Genomic DNA, 22,819 nt, shown 5'->3' with positions numbered 1-22,819 from the left:
GGGTATGTGGTAGATGAAAGGAGTTAAAAAAAAAGATAAAAATAATGAAAAAATAATTAAGAGAGAGAAGATTAATAAGAGAAAATAGGGGAATTTAGATGGGTGAGATCGTGAGAGAAGAGATAAATTGAGAGAGGGAAAGTTTGTATTTAAACGACACAATTGTCATCAATTGAAAAATGAAAAGACTTATAGTGAGAGGGCAAAAATAGTATATAGAGTTAATTATATAGAAGAGAGAGAGGAGAGAAAAACACTTCAAATTCTAGGAGTAAAAAATAAATTAAATAGATGATAAAACTTTTCATATTTTAAACAGATTAAGTGAAATTATAATTTTAAAAGAAAAAAAAAAGATAAATGGTTATTTGGGTAGGTTAATTTGAGTAATGCATTTGGATGGTGGAGAAAAAAATGAATGGAGAGTAAATGTGAAAGAAATATAATGAGAGAATTAAGATAAATGAATGTAAGAAAATGAATTTGTATAGGTGGAGATAAAATATTTTCAAAGAAAAAAAAAGAGATAAATGAGGGGGTGGGCGTGGGAATGAGAGAGGAAGAAAGTAGGAGAGGTAAATGACAAATTTGCCATCAAACTTTTATAAAAATGAGTTATTGAAGAAGGGTAAAATTGACCTAAAAAGTTTCTCCTCATCCCACATTTTATATATACTATAGATATAGATAGAAAGCAATTTGTATCTTTTTTTACTTAGCATTATCATTTTTTCCTTCTAAAATTTTGTAGGTATATTTCATTTCATGTCATAAATTATGTGCATGCTTTCAATAATGTATTTCTATATCATGTATCATGAGAGTGAAGCCACTAACTCTCATGCGGGTTAGATTTTTTTTTTTTTTTTTTTTTGAATTCAAAGTTTGAAAGCAATTCCAATTCTTAATGAAAAATGACAAAATACTCATTTCATAGGTCGACAAATTTTTACCATATTTTATATTCTTTTTAGATTTTGTGGCACTTCTTCTTGCTCGTTTCTTCTCTACATCCACGACCTTTGTTAATTTAGGATCTGTTTAGTGCATCTTGAATAGTTTGTGTAGTTTTGATACTATCCAACTGAGTTACAAAAGATTATGATTCTGCTCAAGTTGATAAGAAACGTTGTTTTGACATGAGGTAACACATTATTCTTAATTATTTTTATGGGGAAGCTATTCTCACATGGTATGTCAATTCTTTTATGAGTCAATTTTCTATAGAAAAAATAATTTCAAGTCAACGAATTTACTATGTGCTGAACGAATGCAATGAGTAGGTTTTTTTTTTCCTTCTTCTTCTAGGTTAGTGATATTGCTTATTTCATTAAATTAAATGACATTACATCGTCAATTTATAAATTAATTTTAATATTTTGTTACATTAAGGACTTATTTGTGTTAGGATTTATATTCTAAAGCCTTATAATATATCAAGGAAATAATTTGATTATTTTTATGTACAATTTGAATTATACATTCTATGAAAATTTAAGGTTATTAATGTAATCTTGAACGGTATATAGTTGACGTATGAAAGAATTATGTTCAAGCAGTAACCTATAAGGCCTACAATTTATGGATGAAATTAGGTGTCTTATCTTGATAATGCTATTAATACGGCCCAATTTGTAAAAATTACAAATAATTTTTATCATAATCGTTCATGCGGAGTGAGAACATGTGAATTGATGTATTATAAATTTGTATAAAATTAGACAACAATGTGTCTTGTAGTTTCCTATCAAGACTAAGAAATTCAAGCCAACATCACTAGAGTGATCATTATACATTTATTTAGTCTTAATCTTGCATTATGTTATGAACTCATGTCTATGGAGTGTGTTATTTTATTGAATTGTGAATTTAATTATTAGTTAATAAAGACATAAAAATAAACATAAAATAAGAAATTTAAAAGTAGTTGAGACTGAGTTATTTAATAAAGACATAAAAATAAACCTAAAATAAGAAATTTAAAAGTAGTTGAGACCCAGGTATTAAAACTAGTCTATATTAAGACACATACAAACATTAAAACAAAAATAAATCATTATCCTTCATAGCCCAATTTATATATAGTATGGTATAAATATTATAGATTATAGATTCTTTTTTCACTCTTCTTTGTAAGGGTTGTTTTTGAAGCCGTAAAAAAAAGTGTTGTAGCGATTTGATAATGGATTCGAAGGCGTGGAAAGAGTATCGATTGAGATTTCTAGTCAAGTATCGATTGACTCTCACCTATTTAATTGTTGTAATTAATTTTTGTTATCATTAATTGTATGAAATTAATTGCTTGAATTTATTGCGAGTATTAGTTGCTATGATGTCTAATTTATTGTTTAATTTGAAATAAATTTTTAACTTTTTATAGTACAACATGTGGGGCACGATCACTTGATTGGAGATATATGCCCCACTCCCGTCAGATAAAACTAATTATCTGTACAAATGTATTAATTTGATTAACTGAAATAAAAAGTTGATAAAATTTAATTAAACATTATTCACCATTCTACGGTTGACCAACCTATTCCATCAAAGAATATTGCAACAGCTTTCAAAAATTCTGAACTTGGTCAATTAAAACCTTGCATTAAAATTCCGAGCTTTTCATTACATTTAATATTATTTTTAACTAGACAGAGACATGCTAATGTACATCTCACTTATTGATTGACGGATTTGAATTTTTCTGATGAACGAATTAAAATTTATGAGTCGTCTTCATATGTTTAAATAATTTTAACAAAAATAATAATTTACCAATTTATTAATTTTCTTAACAAATTTTTAATAGCAAGACCCAATTGTGAATTCTTTTTATACATTATTTGTAAAATTAAGAATTAAAAAAAATTATCATAAACAGTGACTATGGTTTTTTTTAATACTTATAAAGAAGTTTTAAAGTATGATTTTCTCTGGAAATATCTGACAACTCGTATGGTTGAAAAAGTATAATTTCAAATCAAAATTTCATAATAGGAACATAGCAACTAAAAACCTAATTAAGCAAAAACAAATAAATAAAAAGTAAAACATAAATTTAAATAGCAAAAAGGCAAATATTCACAATGTTTATTTATTTATTGCAAGAACAAAATATATACCTATCCTTTTTTCTTATTATTATTTTTTTCTTACAACAGACTACATATCAAAAATAACATCAGGACATGATACCTAATCTCACTCAAACAGAAGAAGCCACATATATAATTAATTTACAAAGTGAAGAGGAGAAAGAGAGAAAATTCAAGAATTTTTCATCTTCACAAATCTTACAAACGTCACCAAAGACAGAAGATTCTTCTTCACAGACAAATCTCAACTACCATATACGAGTCTTGGCCCCAACCTGAAAAACATAACACAAAGATGTCAACAAAGTACAAACTATCTTTCCCAATTTGAAAGAGGAAACTGGTTGAGAAGAACGTAAAAGAAAGAATCAAGAAGGGAAAAAGAAAAACTAATCAAATTAACATGATTTGTATCTTCATTTGAGGCTAGACTCAAGTTTTGCAGGACACCCAGATTTTACAGGGGTGGAATCAGATTTTTGTGCAGTTCTTTTATGAGATACAGATTGAGGGAAATCTTGTTTTCTTTTATTTTTATTTTTGGTTTTTGTCCAACTCGAAATCCGAATTGGGGACTACTTTTTGGCCTATATATGAGAAGAATGGTGAAAAGAGGAAGAGGGAACCACCTCAGGAAACAAATAGTTGCAGTTGCAGAGAAGAACTAATTGCAGAAAGAGAAGAAGAAGAAGAAGAATAAAGAATCCCAATAAAGTGGAATTGCATCACAGACTGGTAAGTCTACCCCCTCGGAGAAAAACTCTTTTCAATGAGAAAAGATGTTTTTGCACTTGTTCGACCGCAAGGTCCCAAAATGATGAGCTTATGTGATTGTGACCGAGAGGTAGGCCTAAGTAAGAAGAGAGAAACTAACCTACCTCGCACCCAACCAAAGAAGCCCAGGTGCCCACCTTGGACCGGTCACAATTGATACCTAGGGGGGAACACTCCTGTTAATCTTCAGACTGGAAGTCAACTAAAAAGGCCAGAATTCGGTTGAGATTAACAAAAGACTCATTCCTACAACAGAAGAAAATCATGTCATCAACGAATTGGAGGCAGAGAAGAACTAACCTATCCTTCACCATCAGAAAACCTTCTAGAACGTTGCCCTCCACTCCTCTTGAGACCACTCTACATATGTCGTCTACTACCAGCAGGAAAAGGAAAGGGCAGAGGGGTCATGTCAAACCTCTCGAAGCAAGGATACTGCCTCTCAGCTTTCCATCAACCAAGATAGAATACTAACTGTCATAATGCCACTCCAAATCCACGATCTCCATTTATACTCAACCCCCTTCTTTTGGAGGACTATGTCCGGGAAATCTCAATCCACATGACCATAAGCCTTCTCAAAATAAATGTTTTATTTTTTTGTTTTGTTTGATAATTGGGGTCGGAGCTTTTTCCCCTATACCTAGGGGCACCCACGCTTGCTCCAAGGTTCGGACCTAAAAGACATGGATTTTTGGTATTAAGCTCAACAGAAGGTTTGAACTTGAGACCTCTAAGTCGGTATGACCAAGAGACCCAAGCCCTTGCCAATTGGGGTGTCCCTGAGGCTTCTCAAAATCAATGTTAAAGATAACATTCTCCCACTTATGACTTTTATAATCCTCAATGATCTCATTAGCTACGAGGGTTTGGTCCAAGATCTGTCTACCATATATAACAACACCTTGGGCATCTGAGATCATACAAGGGAGAACTTTTCTTCACCTTTCAGCCAAAACCTTGGCAAGGATTTTATAAACACTTGTAACTAGGCTGATAGGCCTAAATTCCTTGACCCAGTCCTTTATAGAGATTAGACACACAAAGGTTTCATCCAAAGAAAAATCCAATGTCCCTCGTAAAACTCACAAAAGACTCTCTAAAGATTGTCCTTGATGCAATTCCACTTATCCTGAGAAAAGGCCAAAGAAAGCCATCGGAGCCCTAGGGCTTTATTCATATCAAGCCAAAACACCACCCTTAGTTCTTCTAGGGAGGAAGGAGCTTCCAAATCCATTTTGTCCCTCTTGGATAGGGCTCTATTTATGACCTTCTAGAAAAGGCTTAGGGATACTGTCGAGGCATAAAGAGATGAGAAAAAGGACACTTTCTCATCCTCTACCTCCTTATCCCCACTTAGAGTCTCACCTTCAGCGTTTTCCAGAAAGCAATGGCGTTTCTACTCCTCGCACTCAAGACTATGTGAAAAAAGAAAGTTACACTCTTCTTATTTGGTGTATTTAACCTTAGCTTTCTCTCTCTAGCTCAATCCCCCTCTTTGGCCCATTTAGCAACAGCGATTATTATTTTTTTCTTGTACATTAAAATTTTCGGTCATATTTTTAGGCTTATAATTTGCTCTCTTAAGCATTACCTGTAAATTGTAATATGTAATAACTTTGTTCACAATAATGGAATTAACATATCTTCAATTTTCCAAAAATATTTCAGGAGATAAAGATATCAGCAAAAGTCCATCAAAGAAATTTAGTGCAAATATATCAGAACTATGGCCATCATCAACAATGAATAGATGGTAATGTAAAACAATAATTCATACCTTAGAATAGGAAGAGGTCAAGAAAACCTGTGAAAAAGGATCCTTTAGCTGTCAAATATCTTGGAGTTTGTAATTTTACCAGGAAGTTCCATTATGCTCTTTTGTTTCCTACACTGATGAAACAGTTCTTGACCTTTCTAACCCCACAACACAACACCACCATTCAATATTTACTGAAGATTAAATATTTACTGAAGGTTAAAAATCCTTCTAGAGCACATGAATACGAAAAGGTAGCAAACCAGAATCCTACTTCTATGATTGATTAGGACGGTTGATCCATGCTTTCGGCATTAAATGTTCCAGAGGTGATAGCACAATTGTAGGATCATATGATGCTGGCTGAATCAATTATCAACTTTTATATCCTCCTTCTTGTCTCCTAGGTGGAGTTTTTCATCAATCACATGAATATCTTGAACATCTATTTCCATATCAAGTTCGGAACTTCCTAAACTGCGAACCACATGAGCTGCCTTAGTAGCGAAATGCTCACATACTAAGCTATTATCCTTCAGTTCATTGTCTTCATTAGTCCAGGTAGTTTGCTCAAGCAAGCCGCCTTCATTAAAATGGCATTGGGAGTTATAACTTTTAGTTTCATTCAACTTTGCTTTCCTTGAAAGAGAAATAGCATTCTCAATTTGCTGAACAATGGGTGGATCTCCATTTGAGTAATGGGTAGTGGCAGACTGTTCTTTATGGTCATCCAATATAAAATCCCAATTTCTTATTGATTGTTCCTCTTCTGAAAAATCCATCTCCCTATATGCTTCAATTTCCTTCTCCAGTACGTGATAATCTATTTCCCTCTTGACAAGGATCTCTCTAAGTAGATTCATCTCTTCTTCATCGTAAGCAAATTTTTCTTCTATTACCCTCTGATATTGTCTTGCTTCCATTTCAACTGATGCCTTCTCATTTTGTAAACGTATTATCATGGCTATTGCTTCGTCAGCAGCAGTAGCAGCAGCTGCTCTCTCCTCCTCCAGTTCCATATACAGAGATGCCCGAGCAGCTTTCTCTTCTTCAAGCGCTTCCTCCAACAATCCAATAGAGCTTGCTTCATTTCTGATAATGCCTCTCTCTTCGGCATTGCTGGTATCTTGTCCTATAGTTGAAGAACCTTTATCTATATAATTATTTTCGCCAACCGAGCCACTTGATTCGGAACCTTGCCAGGTTCTTTCGCTCAAGTGAATGTGATTTGATTCATTAATAACATCTGAAATAGCAAGGACACAGAAACATGAGCATGGTAATAACGAAATTTTGATGTAAAACCCCTCCCTTGACCCGCCTGTAACAAAATAAAAACAAAGCAGACAGGGATTCGCATTTAAATAAGAACAACTTCCAAAAAATTTAACGTTTATGCATATTAGCTAATGTTGGTAACTTTTTTGATTAGCCGGTTAGTTCTTCTTTGCTAGCACAACTACCTCTCTATATGAAGATGAACAGTGAACTTGTATCATAGTCATAACAATTAAGGGAAAAAGACATCAGACAATGTATCTTCCGACTTACTTCGATAAATGTTTTTATCAGAGCTGTAATACAAACAAAAATTCTTTGATAGGCTGGCATCAAATCAGTTAGCAACAGTTCTACTAAACTTCAAAGAAATGTTCATAACCAGGAAAACAAATAGACAAATATATCACATCCCCATGCAACAGAACCTAAGAAGCACGGACGCGGGTGACACGTCCATGTCGGACACTCCCACACTTATTGAACATGTATCGGACACTTGATAGATTTGTGTCACAAACTAAGTGAAAATGCATTCAACACTTATTAGGCACACACATCGAACCCTTGCTAAGCATAAGCCATAAGACATAGATATAGGTCAGAATAAAAAATAATAAATCTTGGAAGTAAATTACATCATACAGACTCAACATACAAATGCGAATTTCCTTCCAGAAAGTATTTATATTTGATTAAACGTTTCTTTGCCGTGTCCGTATGTCCGTATATCCGTAAAAAGAGAAGCTTATATCATACAAGTCATAACATATAGAGAAAAATAAATAATTGACGAAATATAAAGAAAAGGGGAAAACAGAGGAGAGTGATAGGATAAGATTACATACGCACCGTGAATAAATTCATCTCTCTCAACCAACGCCACGGATTCCCTTTCCTTCCTAGCTTCATTGCTGTCACAGATTCCCCTGGCCAATCTCCCACATTCAACAGCAGCTCTCCTCCCACGCCGGATTTTAGTCCTGGGCCTCTGGTACATAACCCTCTTGCCCTTTCTATCATAGTCGCCATCTCTATCAGCGAGATTCTGCTGCGATTGAGGAACCCCCTTGGTCTGAAGCTTCCTATTGGAGTTACCAATTTGGTCGTCGACCAAAAGCAAATCGAAAGGAAACCTGGTCTTGACGAAGTGGAGGACGGAAGAGATCTTCCTCTTGGGCCAATTGAAGAGCAGTCTGCGGAAGCATAGATTAGCGTTCTGACGGCCGTAGAACCCACTGCAGGGGCAAGGCAGGAACAATCCAATCATCTTGAGAATCTTGCAGGGGATGAAGGCAGTGGCGGATATGCAGAGGAGAACATAAACGAGAGCAAGATCGAGAAAGGCTCCGAGTAATCCGGAGAGGGTCCATGGATGGATCTCGTGGAGTGACATAGAGGAATGGGCGATTGGGGCGAGGAAAGAGAGGGGAAGATGGGAGTTGAGAGAGATGAAGCGAGTCAAATCACAGATTCACAGGGGGCGAGGAGGAGGAAGAAGAAGAGAAGATTGTGGAGAAGTAAAAAGGAAGAAGACAAGGATGAAAGCGTTTTGCGGAGGGTTATAACTTCTGAGCTTCGTTAGTTAAATGATATGAACGACACATAGCGCTACTCATTAGCTGCCACCGTGCTCCCGCCGCGCCGTTTTCACTCTTCCAAAATTGATAATCACTAATTTTTTTTCTTTTTTGAATCGTGAATCATGACAATTATATCATAATATTTAGGCTCAATTTTCAAAAATAAATAAATACTTTTGGAGGTTGCCATTTGTTCAAAAATATTTATATATATCCAAGCCATAATTCTAAATATCTATAGACACGTCAACATTTCATATCGATATTTCTATTATAGTAAAAAAATCATCAAAATACGAAAAATATCAATAAAATGTCACTAATATATACATAATATTAATATAATTATTTTTTAACTTATTTATAAATATTAAAATATTTATTTGTTAATTTAAATATTTTTTTACAATTTTTTAATTTCTATAACTTTTACAGAAATATTCATCGACAGCGACATTTTATCGGTATTTACATGAATTTGAGATCTCAATATTTCTATCAACATCGACATAAAACCTTGGTTGAAGCACAATTTTGGAGTCAATCGAATTGGAGGGTTCTAATGAACTGGATGGATAGTAAACGGATGAAGAACGAGATCTTGATGTGGAAAGATTCAGGGAACCCTGCACAGATAGATTTAAATATGCCATTAGTAAAAAAATACCATCAAAATGTTTTAATGGGTTGGCTTTCTGAATCCAACAAATCCGTAATTGTTGTAAAAGTTATAAAAATTAAAATTAGGGTTAGGAGAGATAAAAAGAAATGTGAGGTTATAAAATTTGATAAAATATTTATATAAATTTATGTAATTATTATATATTAAAATATTAATGGGATGGGACGGGGTGGAATACCCTTTCCTGTCCCCGTCGGGAACCCAATTTAACTCCGTACCCGATCATACTAAGGATTTTCCTAACCCGATTGGGGCAGGTGTCTGTGGAGATCGATACACATATATTTTTTTTTTTTACCATTCCTAGCTGCACTCACCAAACCAACATGCATCCCTGCAAGTTGAGCCATGCAAGTGTTGCACTTGACAGTGCACGTATTGGTGCACTAAAACCCGAGCTAGCTTGCGCGACGCCATGGGCCAAGCTCAATTCACTTCCTCGAGTTTCGCGCTGTTGAAGTTCAAGCAACATCTTTGAGAAGGAATCCACGCCCATGCTATGGGCGGTTCGCCTTGAACCCATAGTGGGCGGCCTTCAGATAAGGGCAGACTTGGGTTCTTCCCGTTTCTCCCAACACTATTTTTAACCTTTTATAAACATGTTAAAAAATACTCCTCGAGCAAACATCCACTTATATTTTGGACGGAGGGTTGGCATGAAAATTAATGTGGAAGTTTGACTCGAGTCTACCTAATTTTGCTTTAAAAGTCTTTTTTCTCTCGTTGTCAATAGAGTTTGCTTGTCTATTGGGGCCTAGTGAAATTGAATTCTTCATTGGACCTAGTGAAATTAAATTCTCCATTACCAATGGCTAGATGCTAATACCATGTGCATGTTAACTATAGTTTCGCAATGACATCTACCAAACCTATATATCTCTTTTAACATGATGAATTTTTCTACATTTTCTCTATTTTCATATTTGATTCAAGCAAGCTTCTATGTTAATTGTATTGTTTTAGATTTTATCACGTTAATTTTCGTTCAAAATACAAATGAATTGTTTGCTTAAAGGATATTTCTAAAATGTTTATGAAAGATAGTATTGAAACAATCGGAAAGATAGGGGTATTTTTGAAACAAATTAAAGAATAAAGTTGACATAATATTTACATGCCTCCTTATACGTGCAATGCACGTGTCATTTTTAATTCCCTTTTGACTTTATAAAATATATATGATGGTTTGATGTATTTAAATAAACATCACTTACTAAAGTATCTTTAAAGTTAAATTAGCATATGATAGCTTAAAAAAAATTAGCATATGATGGCAAAGGTTGTGAAAGGAGGGATTATAAGAAGTAAATTCCATATGTCCCCTTTTTTTGAAAGCAAGTAAATATATCTTTCGGTGGTTTAGTTGAAGTTACAATATACCTTTGGTGGGGAGCTAGCACTTTCTTACTCCCTATTTAATAACTATTTTATTTTTTATTTTTTTAATCGAACTTATAAACATTAATTTTACCCTGTAATTCTTTATTTTGTATCTACATTTTAAAAATATTAACTTAAATCTGATTTTTCATGGCTATATATATATATATATATATATATATATATATATAATATGTCTTGGAGAAAAACAAAACCTTGTATAATTTTTCTCTCTCTCTATGAGTATAAATAAAAAGATAATAAGATTCCTTTGACATTGCCACCAAAAATAAAGTGATCTCAATGGTCAAAAGTAGAAAGATATGCAATTTGTGCATCATAAGCTTCCTTAAGCTGTGCCAATACTTGTGCCATATTAGGCCTTTGAGAAGCATCTCTCTCAACACACCTTATAGCAATGAGAGCTGTCTTTTTCATGCTTTCCACATCAAACATTCCCCTCATGCTCTCATCAACTATCTCAAATGCTCCTGCCTGCAAGTATGGTTTTGCCTGCATTGAAAACATATGATTCATGAAATATGAAAGATTTTGTTTTAATTTAACTTCATTTCGTAAGTGATTCTAATTAGTTTATGTTTCGTACTTTTAATAGCTTCAATTTGTCGATGATGAAGAATGATTTGGGCACACCGATGTTCCAGTTAGTTTTTCGAATTTCGTTAGGTTTAACTACTTATTTACCACAAAGTATATAATATTGAGATTCAAAAATTAAAGTATATATAAAGACGATGACACTTTGATGCTATTGATCAAGGTTAACTTAACCAAGTTTGGTTCCCGGATGTTTTGGGATTTACGTCTCATATGTACTTCTCGACCTCTAAAAAATATACTTAATAGATTCTTAAATTTTCAATGTTGTGTCAAGTAGGTTCTTAAATATTAAATTATAAATAATTCTCATAAACTTCCAATAAAGAAAAATTTGTGTTCAAATAGGTGTCTTTGAACTTTAATTAAGAAACGTCAAGAGATATATGAGACACAAATTGAAAGTTCAAGGACCTATTCGATACATTTGAATATTCAGGGGTCTATTAGCAATAAAACCTTCGAAATTCAATGAACCAAACTTGCAATTTAACCAATATAAATATGAAAGACGTGATTAAAACTTGATGTAATTTATTATTTAAATTATAGACATATAAAAGAAGTAAAGATGAATAACTTATGATTTAAATCTAGTTAAACTCTAATTTAAAATTTTTGTAAAGATTATATAAGAAAACCATAATTTAGAAAGTAAAATTAGCTATATTTTTGGTTAAAAAGTTATCTTTAATCAAACAAGTTTTCTGTTGGCAGAGAGAAGTAAAAGAAAGCATCAAATTACCCATAACACCAAGTTGAATGAATCTGGAGTTCCAGTGTGACTCAGAGGTTCTCGTCCACAAATCAGCTCTAATAGAACAACTCCAAAGCTATACACGTCACTCTTTTCAGTTAGCTGTTGAGTCGAGTAATACCTGGACTTATTTTCTAAGTTAGAAAAAAAATTTATAGTAATACACAAGAAAGGTTCAAAATACTTTTGGTCCATTTATTTTAATTGAAATCACGACTTAGTCTCGATTTTTGTATTAAAAGTTTACTTTTTAAAAGTATAAGAATCAAAATAGATGTTTTGAAAGTATGAATACAGGATTAAAATAGACAATTTAAAAGTATACGGATCTAAATGAATCAAAATCGAAAGTATGGATCGAAATAGAACTTACTCGGGATCCAAATAACCAGCAGTGCCCTTGACGAGAGTAGTGACATGGGTTGCATCAGGGTGTGGTATTTGCTTGGATAGGCCAAAGTCACAAACTTTTCCATTCATTTCCATATCCAAAAGGATGTTACTACACTTCACATCACGGTGGATTATTCTTGGTTCACTTCCGTTGTGTAAATAGTCCAATCCTTCAACCGAAAAATTAAAACCGTCATACAAAATTACGAAACTAAGTATTTGTTTGATAACGATTTTGTTTTTCATTTTAAAGAGATTAGTATTAAACGCTAAACACATTTATTTTCTAAAATCGTAAAAACAATATTGTTCGTGAAGTACCAAACTCTTCCATGTCATTGAAACAAAATGTCGTGTTATTATGAAGTTCATTTTCTACATATCGATCTAATAATAATTTGTGACATTGAATTTATGTTATTCTCGTTTTTACGATATGAAGTTTTAATCAAAGCAAAAAGACGGTTAATAATGAACAAAACTTTTAAAAGCATGGAAATTTAATTGAAACAAAGGTTAAAACATAGTTATCCTAAAATTATAAGAACCTTTTGCTGCATCAACAGCAACTTTGAGTCTCCTAATCCAGCTCAGTGAAACACTTTTTCTGTTCATGCCTGAAAAAGAGAAATGCAAGAAGAATTGACCATCAAAGTAGAACAATATATTATGGTCAACAACGTTAATTTCTTACATGAATTGCAACATATAATATGTGTATTTTAATTACCATAGATGTGGTCAGCCAAGGATCCACCAGCTAAATACTCGTAAACAAGTATTTGTCGTTTCGATTCGTTACAAAATCCTTCCAAACAAACAAGATTCTGATGACGAATTTGAGACAACAGATGAACCTATAGAACAAACTTTCGGTAAAATTGTCATATCACTATATTAAAAATTTTAAAAAAGATTGATAGGTTAGGATAAATTTAATGTTTTATGTACGTTGGTAGCACTCTAGGTAAACTATTAATATGAGACGTGGAGAAAATATTATTTTTTATCATACTATTAGTTTTAAATGACGACTAGAGACCAAAAAACTTAAGCAAATATATGTTTGAAATATTCTCAACACTCCATCTCACAAATGACCATAAACGACCTCATATATTAGTAGGAGACTCGAGACATGAACTAGTAACATGAGATGAGAAGAAGAAATAAGATTCAATTTTTTTTATGATATTATAATAAAGGTTTAATTACTATTTTCGTTAATGTATTTTTGGCTTTGGTTCATTTTGGTATCTGGACTTTCGAAATATTTATTTTAGTCTCCTTATTTTCAACTTTGGTTCATTTTAGTCATTTGTATTTTCAAAATGTATATTTTGGTCTCTGTATTTTTAAAAACGAAATAATTTTGGTTGATATTTGTAAAATTTTATATACAATGAAAATCCTTTAATATAAATTTATAGCTAAATTTCAAGAAATTTAATGAGTGAAGTGTGATGTTAAAAATATGGTAAAAAACAATGAGATAAAAATGAAAATGACAAAATGGTCACCTCTTTACAGTACAAGAAACACAATGGGTATTTTAAAAATACATGAACTAAAATAAACAAAAATTTGGAGGACATAGATAAAAAATGAACTTTTTAAAAGTACATGAACAAAAATAATATTTAAACCTATAATAAATAACTACTGAACTAAAACATTTAAGCAAAATTAAGTATATGTGTTAGACTAGATTCTTTTCAACACATATTGATGTTTAACACTCTCCCTCCCCCATGGATTTGGATGTTAGCACGAGACTGAACACGAAAACTATTAATATGAAATTAAACATCGCGGGATTTGACCTTAAACTTTTGTACCATATTGCAGTACGACGAGACTCGAGAACGTACAGAAGCTGATAGATTAAGGTAAAGTTAATCCTTACCTCGTTGATAAAGGAATCCGCTCCAAGTTGGGTTTTGTCAAACCTTACTTTGACAGCCACAAGTTTTCCCTGGGGAAGCTTTCCAAGATAGACAGATCCAAAGCTTCCTCTGCCTATCACCTCCTTGAAGTTGTTTGTAGCTGCCTTTATCTCCTTGTAGGAGAACACTTTTGCAGAGTTCCAGTTCCTCAGCTCCATGGCTGCCTCTACAACAAGTTCCCAAAACTTAATCCCCACAAGTTCTTAAAATTTTTTAAAGTAAAATTTAAGTATTATTTCTAATTTCAAATGGGTTAAATTATATATAAGTTTGGTCTTCAAAGTTGAATCTTAGCTAACTTAGTCTCTCTTCATAAAAAGTTTCAAATAGCTGGTTCGTGAACTTTTGTAAGTGGTGTCTAATGTAATTTATATAGTTTAGAAAATTATAAAAAGTACTGTTCGAACTTTCAATTTTGTATGACAAAGACATCGTCTATCGTTAACTCTATTTGTTGAGGATCATGAATAGACCACCACTCAACCCAAAAGCTTAAACGGATGGATTGGATAAATTTAATTCATATATTGGATATCTAACTAACACTATTAGTTTAACAATTAACTGTATTTGTAATTATAAATCGCATGGTGGGTTGGTTTTAAGCAGTTCAAAATTAAGAATATTTGGTAGCACATAATTATATCGCAAAGTTCATGGACCTAGATGGCGATACGCAATAACTTTGAAAGTTTATAGATCAAACCTATAATTTAACCTTTGAAAGAGAAAACAGAAAACAAAAAACAAGAAGTAAAAAAACTAGAAACAAGAAATAGAAACGCAGGACTATAAACGAGCTTGAGCTTGAAGTTTTCACTTACTTGTTGAGTATGTGAGCTCAGTTGTGTGATGAGAATGTTTCCTCATGTAAAGAAGAAGTGAGAGAGAGAGAGTGATAAGAACTAGCAGAGTTGCTGCAACTGCACTAACGATGATTGTGAATGGCATATGATTGTTGTTGTTATGGCTGCTAATTTCTTTCTTCTCAGGAACCACTGTGACTTGTGGTGTTTCAATGGCTGGGTTTGATGAAACATCATTGCATGTCATTGTGGAGAAAGATAGGCATAGGTTTCCTGATGTTCTGCAACAGAAACCGAACATTCTGACATGATCGTAACGTTTAAATCTAGTTTTGGTTTCTAAACTTTTATGGGTCAATTTCGACTTTCAAGTTTAGTCATTTTGCATGTGGAATTCAACCAAACTTGAATCACTAAAAATCCTAAATGTTGATGATAATCAATTTCGTTTTTGTGTTTTTGTTCTTGAAAATAATGCAGGTTTTTTCATAACTCTTTTTACTTGACTTATATTTCGAAACGGTTTTTAAAAACTATATAACAAAATAAAGAAGTAAAAATAGTGTTTCTAAACTTAATCGTACCTGATTTCAAGATTTCCTTTGTTCAAAGATAATGGGAGAGTGCCTTCTAGTCTATTGTTCTCCAAATTCCTGAAGATTGAAAGCAAAAGGATTTATTAATGAGTTTAAGATGATTTTTTTCTGAGTGTTGTCAAATAAATGTTTCTTCTAAAAGTACTTTTTAAGTGCTATTAAAATTATTAAAAATCACCTTAATTTGTCATTGAAAATTGTAAGAATGTTCACGAACATTTTAAAAGTACACGAACGCTACTTTCAAGAGTAATTTCAAACGCACATTTGTGACTTACAATAGGTGAAGATCTTCAAGCTCTCCCAAGCTGTCCGGAACAATTCCCTGTAGACTGTTGTTCTGCAAGTCCCTTCATATTGGAATTAATATAATATATATGAAGTTATGAATCACTCAGTTTAAGAATCAACTACAATATATAATTCTTCACCATAAAAACAGAACACTGGGTTCCATTTTTAAGGTTACAATCAATGATTGTTGGAAACATGATGTATTGTCTAAAAAAGATATCTTACAGAATTTTCAGGTTGCTTAGGTTGTCCAAATCCGACCCAAAGGATGTTAGCTTGTTGAAACTCAGGTTCCTCGAGAGAAAGAGAGAGATAATTTAGTTAAGTTTTTACGAATTTCTATATATGTGGATGTCTAAAAAAATGAAAACTTTATTTTCTAAAATAGATAACACGTGATTTATGCTAGTAGATTCTTATAAACTGGAGTTTTTTGTCTGGGTTGAGCAAAACTTTAACCATCGAAGGGCTCGAACTTGAGAATTTAAGATAGGTGGTACCCTAAAGTCCCAAGTCCTAACCACGTGCCATCTCGAAGACAATCTAAAAGAATTCATATTACAAGATGAGAGAGAGAGAGTACAAGTTTTCAAGATGAGTGAGGCTGCCCAAATTTACTATTTCCCCGGAAAGTGAAGTGTTGTGCAAATCCCTGAAGCGAGACCACAGTAGTAACATGGGATTATATGAGTAAGTTGAATAATATGCACAATTAATGGAATAATAATGATAAAAATCAAAATTGGCAGAAAATTGTAGAATAAAGGATGATCTCAAGCCTACACCGACCTAATGACGGTAATTCTCAAATACTGTAGAACAGAATTTCATAGAAGCAAAAATACGACGACTATATGCTTTTTAGATCAGAAATTCCGTAATATAAAGTTTTAGTAAATTTGTCATAAATGATTCATTTCTCTAGAACTAAAGTGATTTAAAATCATGAATTTGTGAACAGTGAAAAAATAAATACGAAGAGTTGTTTTGAAGAGTTTACAATATTTTGAGATCGAGAATGTCGCCAAATATCGGACCGATGGACCTCAAGTTGATGTTGGAAAGCTCCCTAAGAAAAAAAGGTCTCATTATAAGTATATGTTGAGATGGAAAAAGGTAAAAGGAGGGAGATTTTTTAAAAAGATCAACGTACAGAGATGTAACAAGGTTGCCTTCACATCCAACATGATCCCAAGTTTTTGGAGAGCATGGATCATCTTCCCATCCCAAATCCAAACCAGTAGATTGGTGAATCACTTGAAGGGCTGAAACTGCAAGAGATTTTTCAAGGGTTATGTCGATTGTCGAATTTTCAAATTGAAGACTCTCCCGTTTATAACTGCTTCTCTATGGTACCAGATGCGGTGTCAAATTCTAGCAACATGCGAATTGGTTAATAAAATTTTGCAACTTGAGATGAAAAAGGAGAATTCGTTCGGTATCGTACATAGTTTTGTTGAGTGAGTTAATTTAAACTTTAACTTTAAATTTTTTTTAATTTTTTTGAATTGGAAGTTGATGTTTAGTAGATGATAGAAATTAATACATTTCTCAGTTCTCAAACTAAACTAGCTGCGGAATAAAACTTAAAACCAACTACAAAATTCCCTTAACCAAGCCACAATAATAACACACAACAAGTTCAATGAAAAACAAACTTGACTCACCTGTGGTTGATGAAGCTTCCAAAGGAACATGAAGAATTTGATAGAGCTCAATGGCATTGACTTGAGGGTAGAATTTAACAGTCTTGAGTGTGATATTAAAGAAGCCCTTGATTTGGTGTTGAATGACATACAAAGCCCTCATCTCTCCAATTTCCACAGTGTAGTTTGATTCTATAACTTTCCCATTGACCAAAACATCAAATGAAGGATGAACAGCAAGAATCCCACCAAAATAAAGAATCACAAAGTAATCTCCTTCTTCTTTTTCAACTGGGAGGTTGTAGCTCAGTTCATCTCTTCTCGCCAAAACCCTGGCTGTTTCAACCACTGCAGCTGGTGGAGCTTCCTTCACTCCCATGGAATCAAAGTTTGCCTCAACTTTGAACTCTGATGACACATGGAATGGCTTGAAGTTGCTGTCTGGGTCCCAGATCCGATCGTATGGATCGCTCGGGTACCTGTTTTCGACACACATGCATCAAAGAAGATGATCGAGATAAGCAAATTGTAACAGTTCTTAGAACAGCTCAATATATAAAACTGTGTTTGGTAATGAATTTTTATTTTGACTTATGTTTTTGTTGGAACATTTGGAGGATTTTTCTAAATATGATTCAACATGTATTTTGTGTTAAAAAAGAAAGATTTAAATCTTATTTTCATCCTTGCTGGTTTTATATCTTGATTCTTGATTCAATTTACTTTCATGTTCAATCAAAAATTCATCTTAGGTCCTATGGTTCATTTCATATAAATGGTTTATTAATAGTTATGGTAATTAGGTAGGCATGTTTTTTTCCAATCACATCTCTACCATCCGTTTCTCCCTTTTCTCCGGCTGGCAACAAAGTGAAGAAATATCTATTCAATCCTCCTATCCTGTTACCGCCAACGTCTGGTCGACACTCTCATTACATTACAATCATTTTTTTTATGTCGAAAAGGTCTTTTGGGCAATGATCAATTTCTATCAAACTCGTTCGTACCTTTTGTCTTGGCATTCTCATCTTCCAAACATCTACATTTAGAGGTTCCATTTTGCGATCCTTGAGCAACCGTACTCCTCAAGTGGAGTATTTCACGCGTTAGCTGGGTCCGTGATCCGTGTAGACCAAGGGCGAATACTCATCGTTTACAGCATGGACTACCAGGATATCTAATCCCGTTCGGTTTTATATTTGACGAGTAGATATCCAAATAGCAAGCATTTAAAATTACACGTACTAAATTGGAATGAGTTTGGCGATGAATTTTCAAGTGCTTTCAAGTAAAAGCACTTTGCTTAAAAGCACTTGCAAAGAATCACTATTTAAGTGCTTTCCCCTAAAAACATTTCAAGTGTCTTTCAATATTTTACAATATTTTATATCGTTTTTATTATCCAATCAAATATATTTAAAATTGCCAATATGAGCTTGACAGTAAAGGTATCTTATTAATTCTATTGAAGTTAAAAGGTTCAAAATCCATACCGTGTCTACCTTTATTCTCTTAAAAAATAAATGCACCGTTGAGGTTTTGAAAGGTGTTTTTATTGGCCTGAAAAAATACTTTGAATTGATTTTTTCTAAATAATGCAGAAGTTAAGATTTCGAATAACTAAAGTCATTCTAAACCTTCCCACTTCAAAATGGATTCGAATACTTGCCAAATGATTAACACAATTTTTTGACAAAGGATTGAAATAGTTCTTTATACTAAGTTTAGGACTCAAAAATAATATTTGAAAATTTAGAGATTAAAACGAACTAAGTATAAGTTCGAGGAAACTCGTACCTTAGAGATCCATTAGTATAACCACAGTTGATTCGGTAGGACTTTCTAAGAGCCTGACTCGGAAGCAAGCCGTTGCCGTACGCTCCCCGTGGCATCGGCCGGAGTTCGAGCGAAGATATCAGAGGGCTGCCACCCTGAGGAATGGAGTGCAAACAGAAGGAGACAGTTTCCTTGTTAACTGACCATACAAACTCCTCAATCCAAGGGTCATGAGAATTGAGGTTCACAGTGGCAGTTATGGCTGTCCCAATAGAAACAGAGAAAGTTGGAGGCTTCCCAAGCTTGTCATAGTTTTTGTACACAAACTGAGCTCTGATGAGAACTGATGAGGAGCTGTTTTTCAGAGGAAGCTTGTAACATTTTCGCGCTCGGGGGTCGGGGAAGAATCGAACATGGTCGTTGGAGGAGGAGCTGCCTTTGCTGTTGTCGACCGTCGACGTGTTTCCAGCAACGATGTAGTCGGTGTCGGGAATCCATGAGATGTTGGAGGAGTCAATGAAGGTGGTAGTTCCTCCACAAGATAAGCTGAGGAAACCTGTTTGTTTGATTTTTTTCATTGACCATTGTGTTGTGTTTCTTATTTTAGAATTTGTAATTTCTAAGTATATTTAATATACGTACCAACTCACTCACAACTGGTTAAGATACTTATTTCCGACCAAAAGAGATAGTATGTTTGAATTTCCATCAATAGAAGTCACATCATCATTCAACATTCGTTGAAAGAAAAAAAACTAACCATATAACTATAACAGTGGTTCATGGGATCAATTAGAACCCTTTCTTCAGAGGTAATTTGACATTGTTCACCAGCTCAACTAATAAATATTAAATGGGATATTTAAAAAAAAAAAAAATATATATATATATATACACATACATACATATTAAATAGGAATGAATTAACATTAGTTACAAAGGTTCAAAGACATGACCTCCAACTATACAATGTTCAATCATCCATTGAACTAAAAAATTTGAGCTAAAAGGTTAGCATAAATTTATTTTTTTACAGTTACATTGAACCGAACAAAACCGAATCATTTCTCAAAAAAAAAAAAAGAAAAAAGAAAAAATTCAATATCCACCCCAACAAAAAAAAAAAAAAAACTTTGAATGCATAACAATGTATAGATTCATACCATGTTGATCACCCAAAGAAATAATCCAAAATCCACAGCACAGAAAGAAGCCAACCCACAAGAGCTGCAAGTCCATAAATGCCACTAACAGTCTGCAACTGAAAAAGAGAATGGATGACTGATTTTAAGCAACACAGATTGAAGATTAAAAAAAGAGGAGAAAGAAAATAAAAAAGTTTGGACTGAAAAAAGAAAAAAAGAAATAGAAAAAATGATTGGATGTTTCTGTTAGGTTGGTGAAGTGATGAAGAAGCAATTAGTAATTCAAAAAGAGCGTGAGGAAATTAAAATAGAGTGACAAATTTTTTTTTTTTTTTTTTGAAAAATAGTGCTCTTATATTGCCATGGATATGATGAGCCATGATGATGAAAGTGAATGTGTTACTATATATTATTCTAACAAATGGTGGAAGTGTAGTTGAAAAGCAAACCCAAAAGAAGAAAACCAAACCTTAAAGCAAAGTAATTTATGACATTCTCTTGGTTTTTTCTTTCATTTTTATTTTTCTTTCCCTCTTCTTTAATTAAGAAAAAAAAAACAATCTGATACATAGCTTTAAATGAGAAACGAGAAACAAGGATAGTTACAAACACTTCTATTTTTTTAAATTAGAAATTAGAAATAAGAAATGAAAATATTACCCGGGTTCTAAAAGCTTTATATTTTACTAAAAGTATCAAAGCAAATTATATTCATCTTGTTTATCTATTATTATTACATCCAACTGTAAAGAAAAAGAATAATGATTCAAAATTTGAAAGTTTGGATGATTTAATTTGGAGATAAGAAGATATTTTAACTTTTTCCCAAATTGCTAAAGCGTTCAATTATTCCTTGCTGTGAAAGTTTTACTCAAGAGCCATCATTCTTAATTTATGGAACTTAAAGTTGAATTCGGTGATCAAGAGAAGAAACATTTCAAAGTGATTTGAATGAACTAAAACAACAAAAAATAATTTTAATTTATTAATTATTCTTTCTTTTGTCTTTTTTTTTCCTTCTATTTCTTTTTTAGAACAAAGCTTGAGTTTAAAGTTACAAGGGAGAGAGATTTTATATTAGAAATTTTTTTAGGGTGGGAAATTGAACCAACGATTTTATTTAGAATGATGATTATAAAATATAGTCATCTAGTATATGAAATTTCCAAATCATACTCTTAGACTCGAACTCACGACTTTTTAGTTGAAGGTAGACGTTTCAACCAATTGAGTTATGCTCGACTTGGTTAATACTATTTGTAGTTTAAACACCATCTTTTACCAAATTTGAAACTATATCATTTTATTGAAATCTACCATTATTTAAAATGAATATTTCAAGAAATGGTTTGATTTATTTTTGGTGAATTTGGGATGCCTTAAAAAAAATGCATCTAAGTGAAAATAATCACTTTTGGGAAAAAAAAAAAAAAGTAAGTAAAGGTGAGTTTGAGATGCCTTTGGTAGAAAAGTATATTTAAGTGAAGCATTTATTTAGTAATTAAGCATGTTAAAAAAAGAAAATGAATTAAATGTTTCATCTTAAAAACACTTCAAGTGTTTTTTATTATCTATTTTTAGAAAATTTCAAATTGCTTTTGATTATTCAAAAATTTAAAAAATGCTTTGGGTTAGATATACTCTTTAAAATCTTAACCAAACACTACCAATTTTTCCTTTTAAAAATACTTTTAGTCCTCCCTAAAAGGCATCTACCCTTGAAATAAAAGGCTGAACCACCTTCATATATATTTATGAATTATGATATAATTTCTCTTATTTTTACTTATTTTTTCATTATATATATTCTGAGTTCAACGTGTAAAGGTGAGTTTGAACCTCTAACGATTTTTTAATCGAAGATATATATAATGGTTCAAATCATAGTTTGAGATTGAACTTTGGTTAAGTAACCCAACACTCTATAGGTCAATGCAAATTAATTAAGAACAAAATAGATTGTTGAGAGGGTAAAATAGAGTTTGCTTCATGGTTCAGCCAAGCCAGCAATGAAGTATCTCTTTAATAGACGACTTTGCTTCTCATTGCATTCTTAAAAAAAAAAAAAAAACCCAAAGTATCAAGAAGTTTAGGTGAGAACAAAACCACTTTATTTAATTGAATTCATTTATTTTTCAACAACATCACAATCTAAATTAAAATATTTTAGAAGTAGGATAATATTCTAATGTTTTAAACATACAATGTTCTTTTTAGTACAACATGTGAGGGTAGAAATCGAAACTACAACCTTTTGGTCGGAGATATAAAGTGTTTAATTAAGAAGTATTCTT

General features: G+C 32.6%; 2 protein-coding genes across 3 annotated transcripts; both read right to left on the bottom strand.

The window, feature by feature from the left end:
• Positions 1-3,075: 3,075 nt before the first annotated feature.
• On the bottom strand, positions 3,076-8,518 carry LOC111018343 (uncharacterized). The gene is made up of 3 exons (XM_022294387.2): positions 7,756-8,518; positions 5,647-6,871; positions 3,076-3,367 (listed from the first exon to the last, which is right to left on the bottom strand). Exons 1-2 carry the CDS (start codon positions 8,297-8,299, stop codon positions 5,994-5,996), a joined length of 1,422 nt encoding a protein of 473 aa, XP_022150079.1. The 5' UTR covers positions 8,300-8,518; the 3' UTR covers positions 3,076-3,367; positions 5,647-5,993.
• A 2,228-nt stretch (positions 8,519-10,746) lies between these two features.
• Positions 10,747-20,831, bottom strand: LOC111014448 (Leucine-rich repeat protein kinase family protein). Of its 2 annotated transcripts, none has more exons than XM_088118017.1 (16): positions 20,544-20,831; positions 19,402-19,936; positions 17,626-18,083; positions 17,112-17,229; positions 16,959-17,027; positions 16,542-16,610; positions 16,184-16,252; positions 15,943-16,014; positions 15,653-15,721; positions 15,087-15,349; positions 14,223-14,422; positions 13,047-13,173; positions 12,865-12,933; positions 12,297-12,486; positions 11,912-12,044; positions 10,747-11,061 (listed from the first exon to the last, which is right to left on the bottom strand). In XM_088118017.1, exons 1-16 carry the CDS (start codon positions 20,617-20,619, stop codon positions 10,849-10,851), a joined length of 2,730 nt encoding a protein of 909 aa, XP_087974143.1. In that variant the 5' UTR covers positions 20,620-20,831; the 3' UTR covers positions 10,747-10,848. The 2 variants fall into 2 exon arrangements, with proteins under 2 accessions (XP_087974143.1, XP_087974142.1); XM_088118016.1 differs by having other exon boundaries at positions 14,223-14,428; positions 20,544-20,829.
• Between the last annotated feature and the right edge of the window lie 1,988 nt (positions 20,832-22,819).

Source organism: Momordica charantia (genome assembly GCF_013281855.1).
Source record: "Momordica charantia cultivar OHB3-1 chromosome 9 unlocalized genomic scaffold, Mcharantia_2.0 BLBB01000009.1, whole genome shotgun sequence".
Taxonomy (NCBI): Eukaryota; Viridiplantae; Streptophyta; class Magnoliopsida; order Cucurbitales; family Cucurbitaceae; genus Momordica; species Momordica charantia.
The sequence above is the reverse complement of the archived record's forward strand: the minus strand, read 5'-3'. Positions and strand labels throughout refer to the sequence as shown.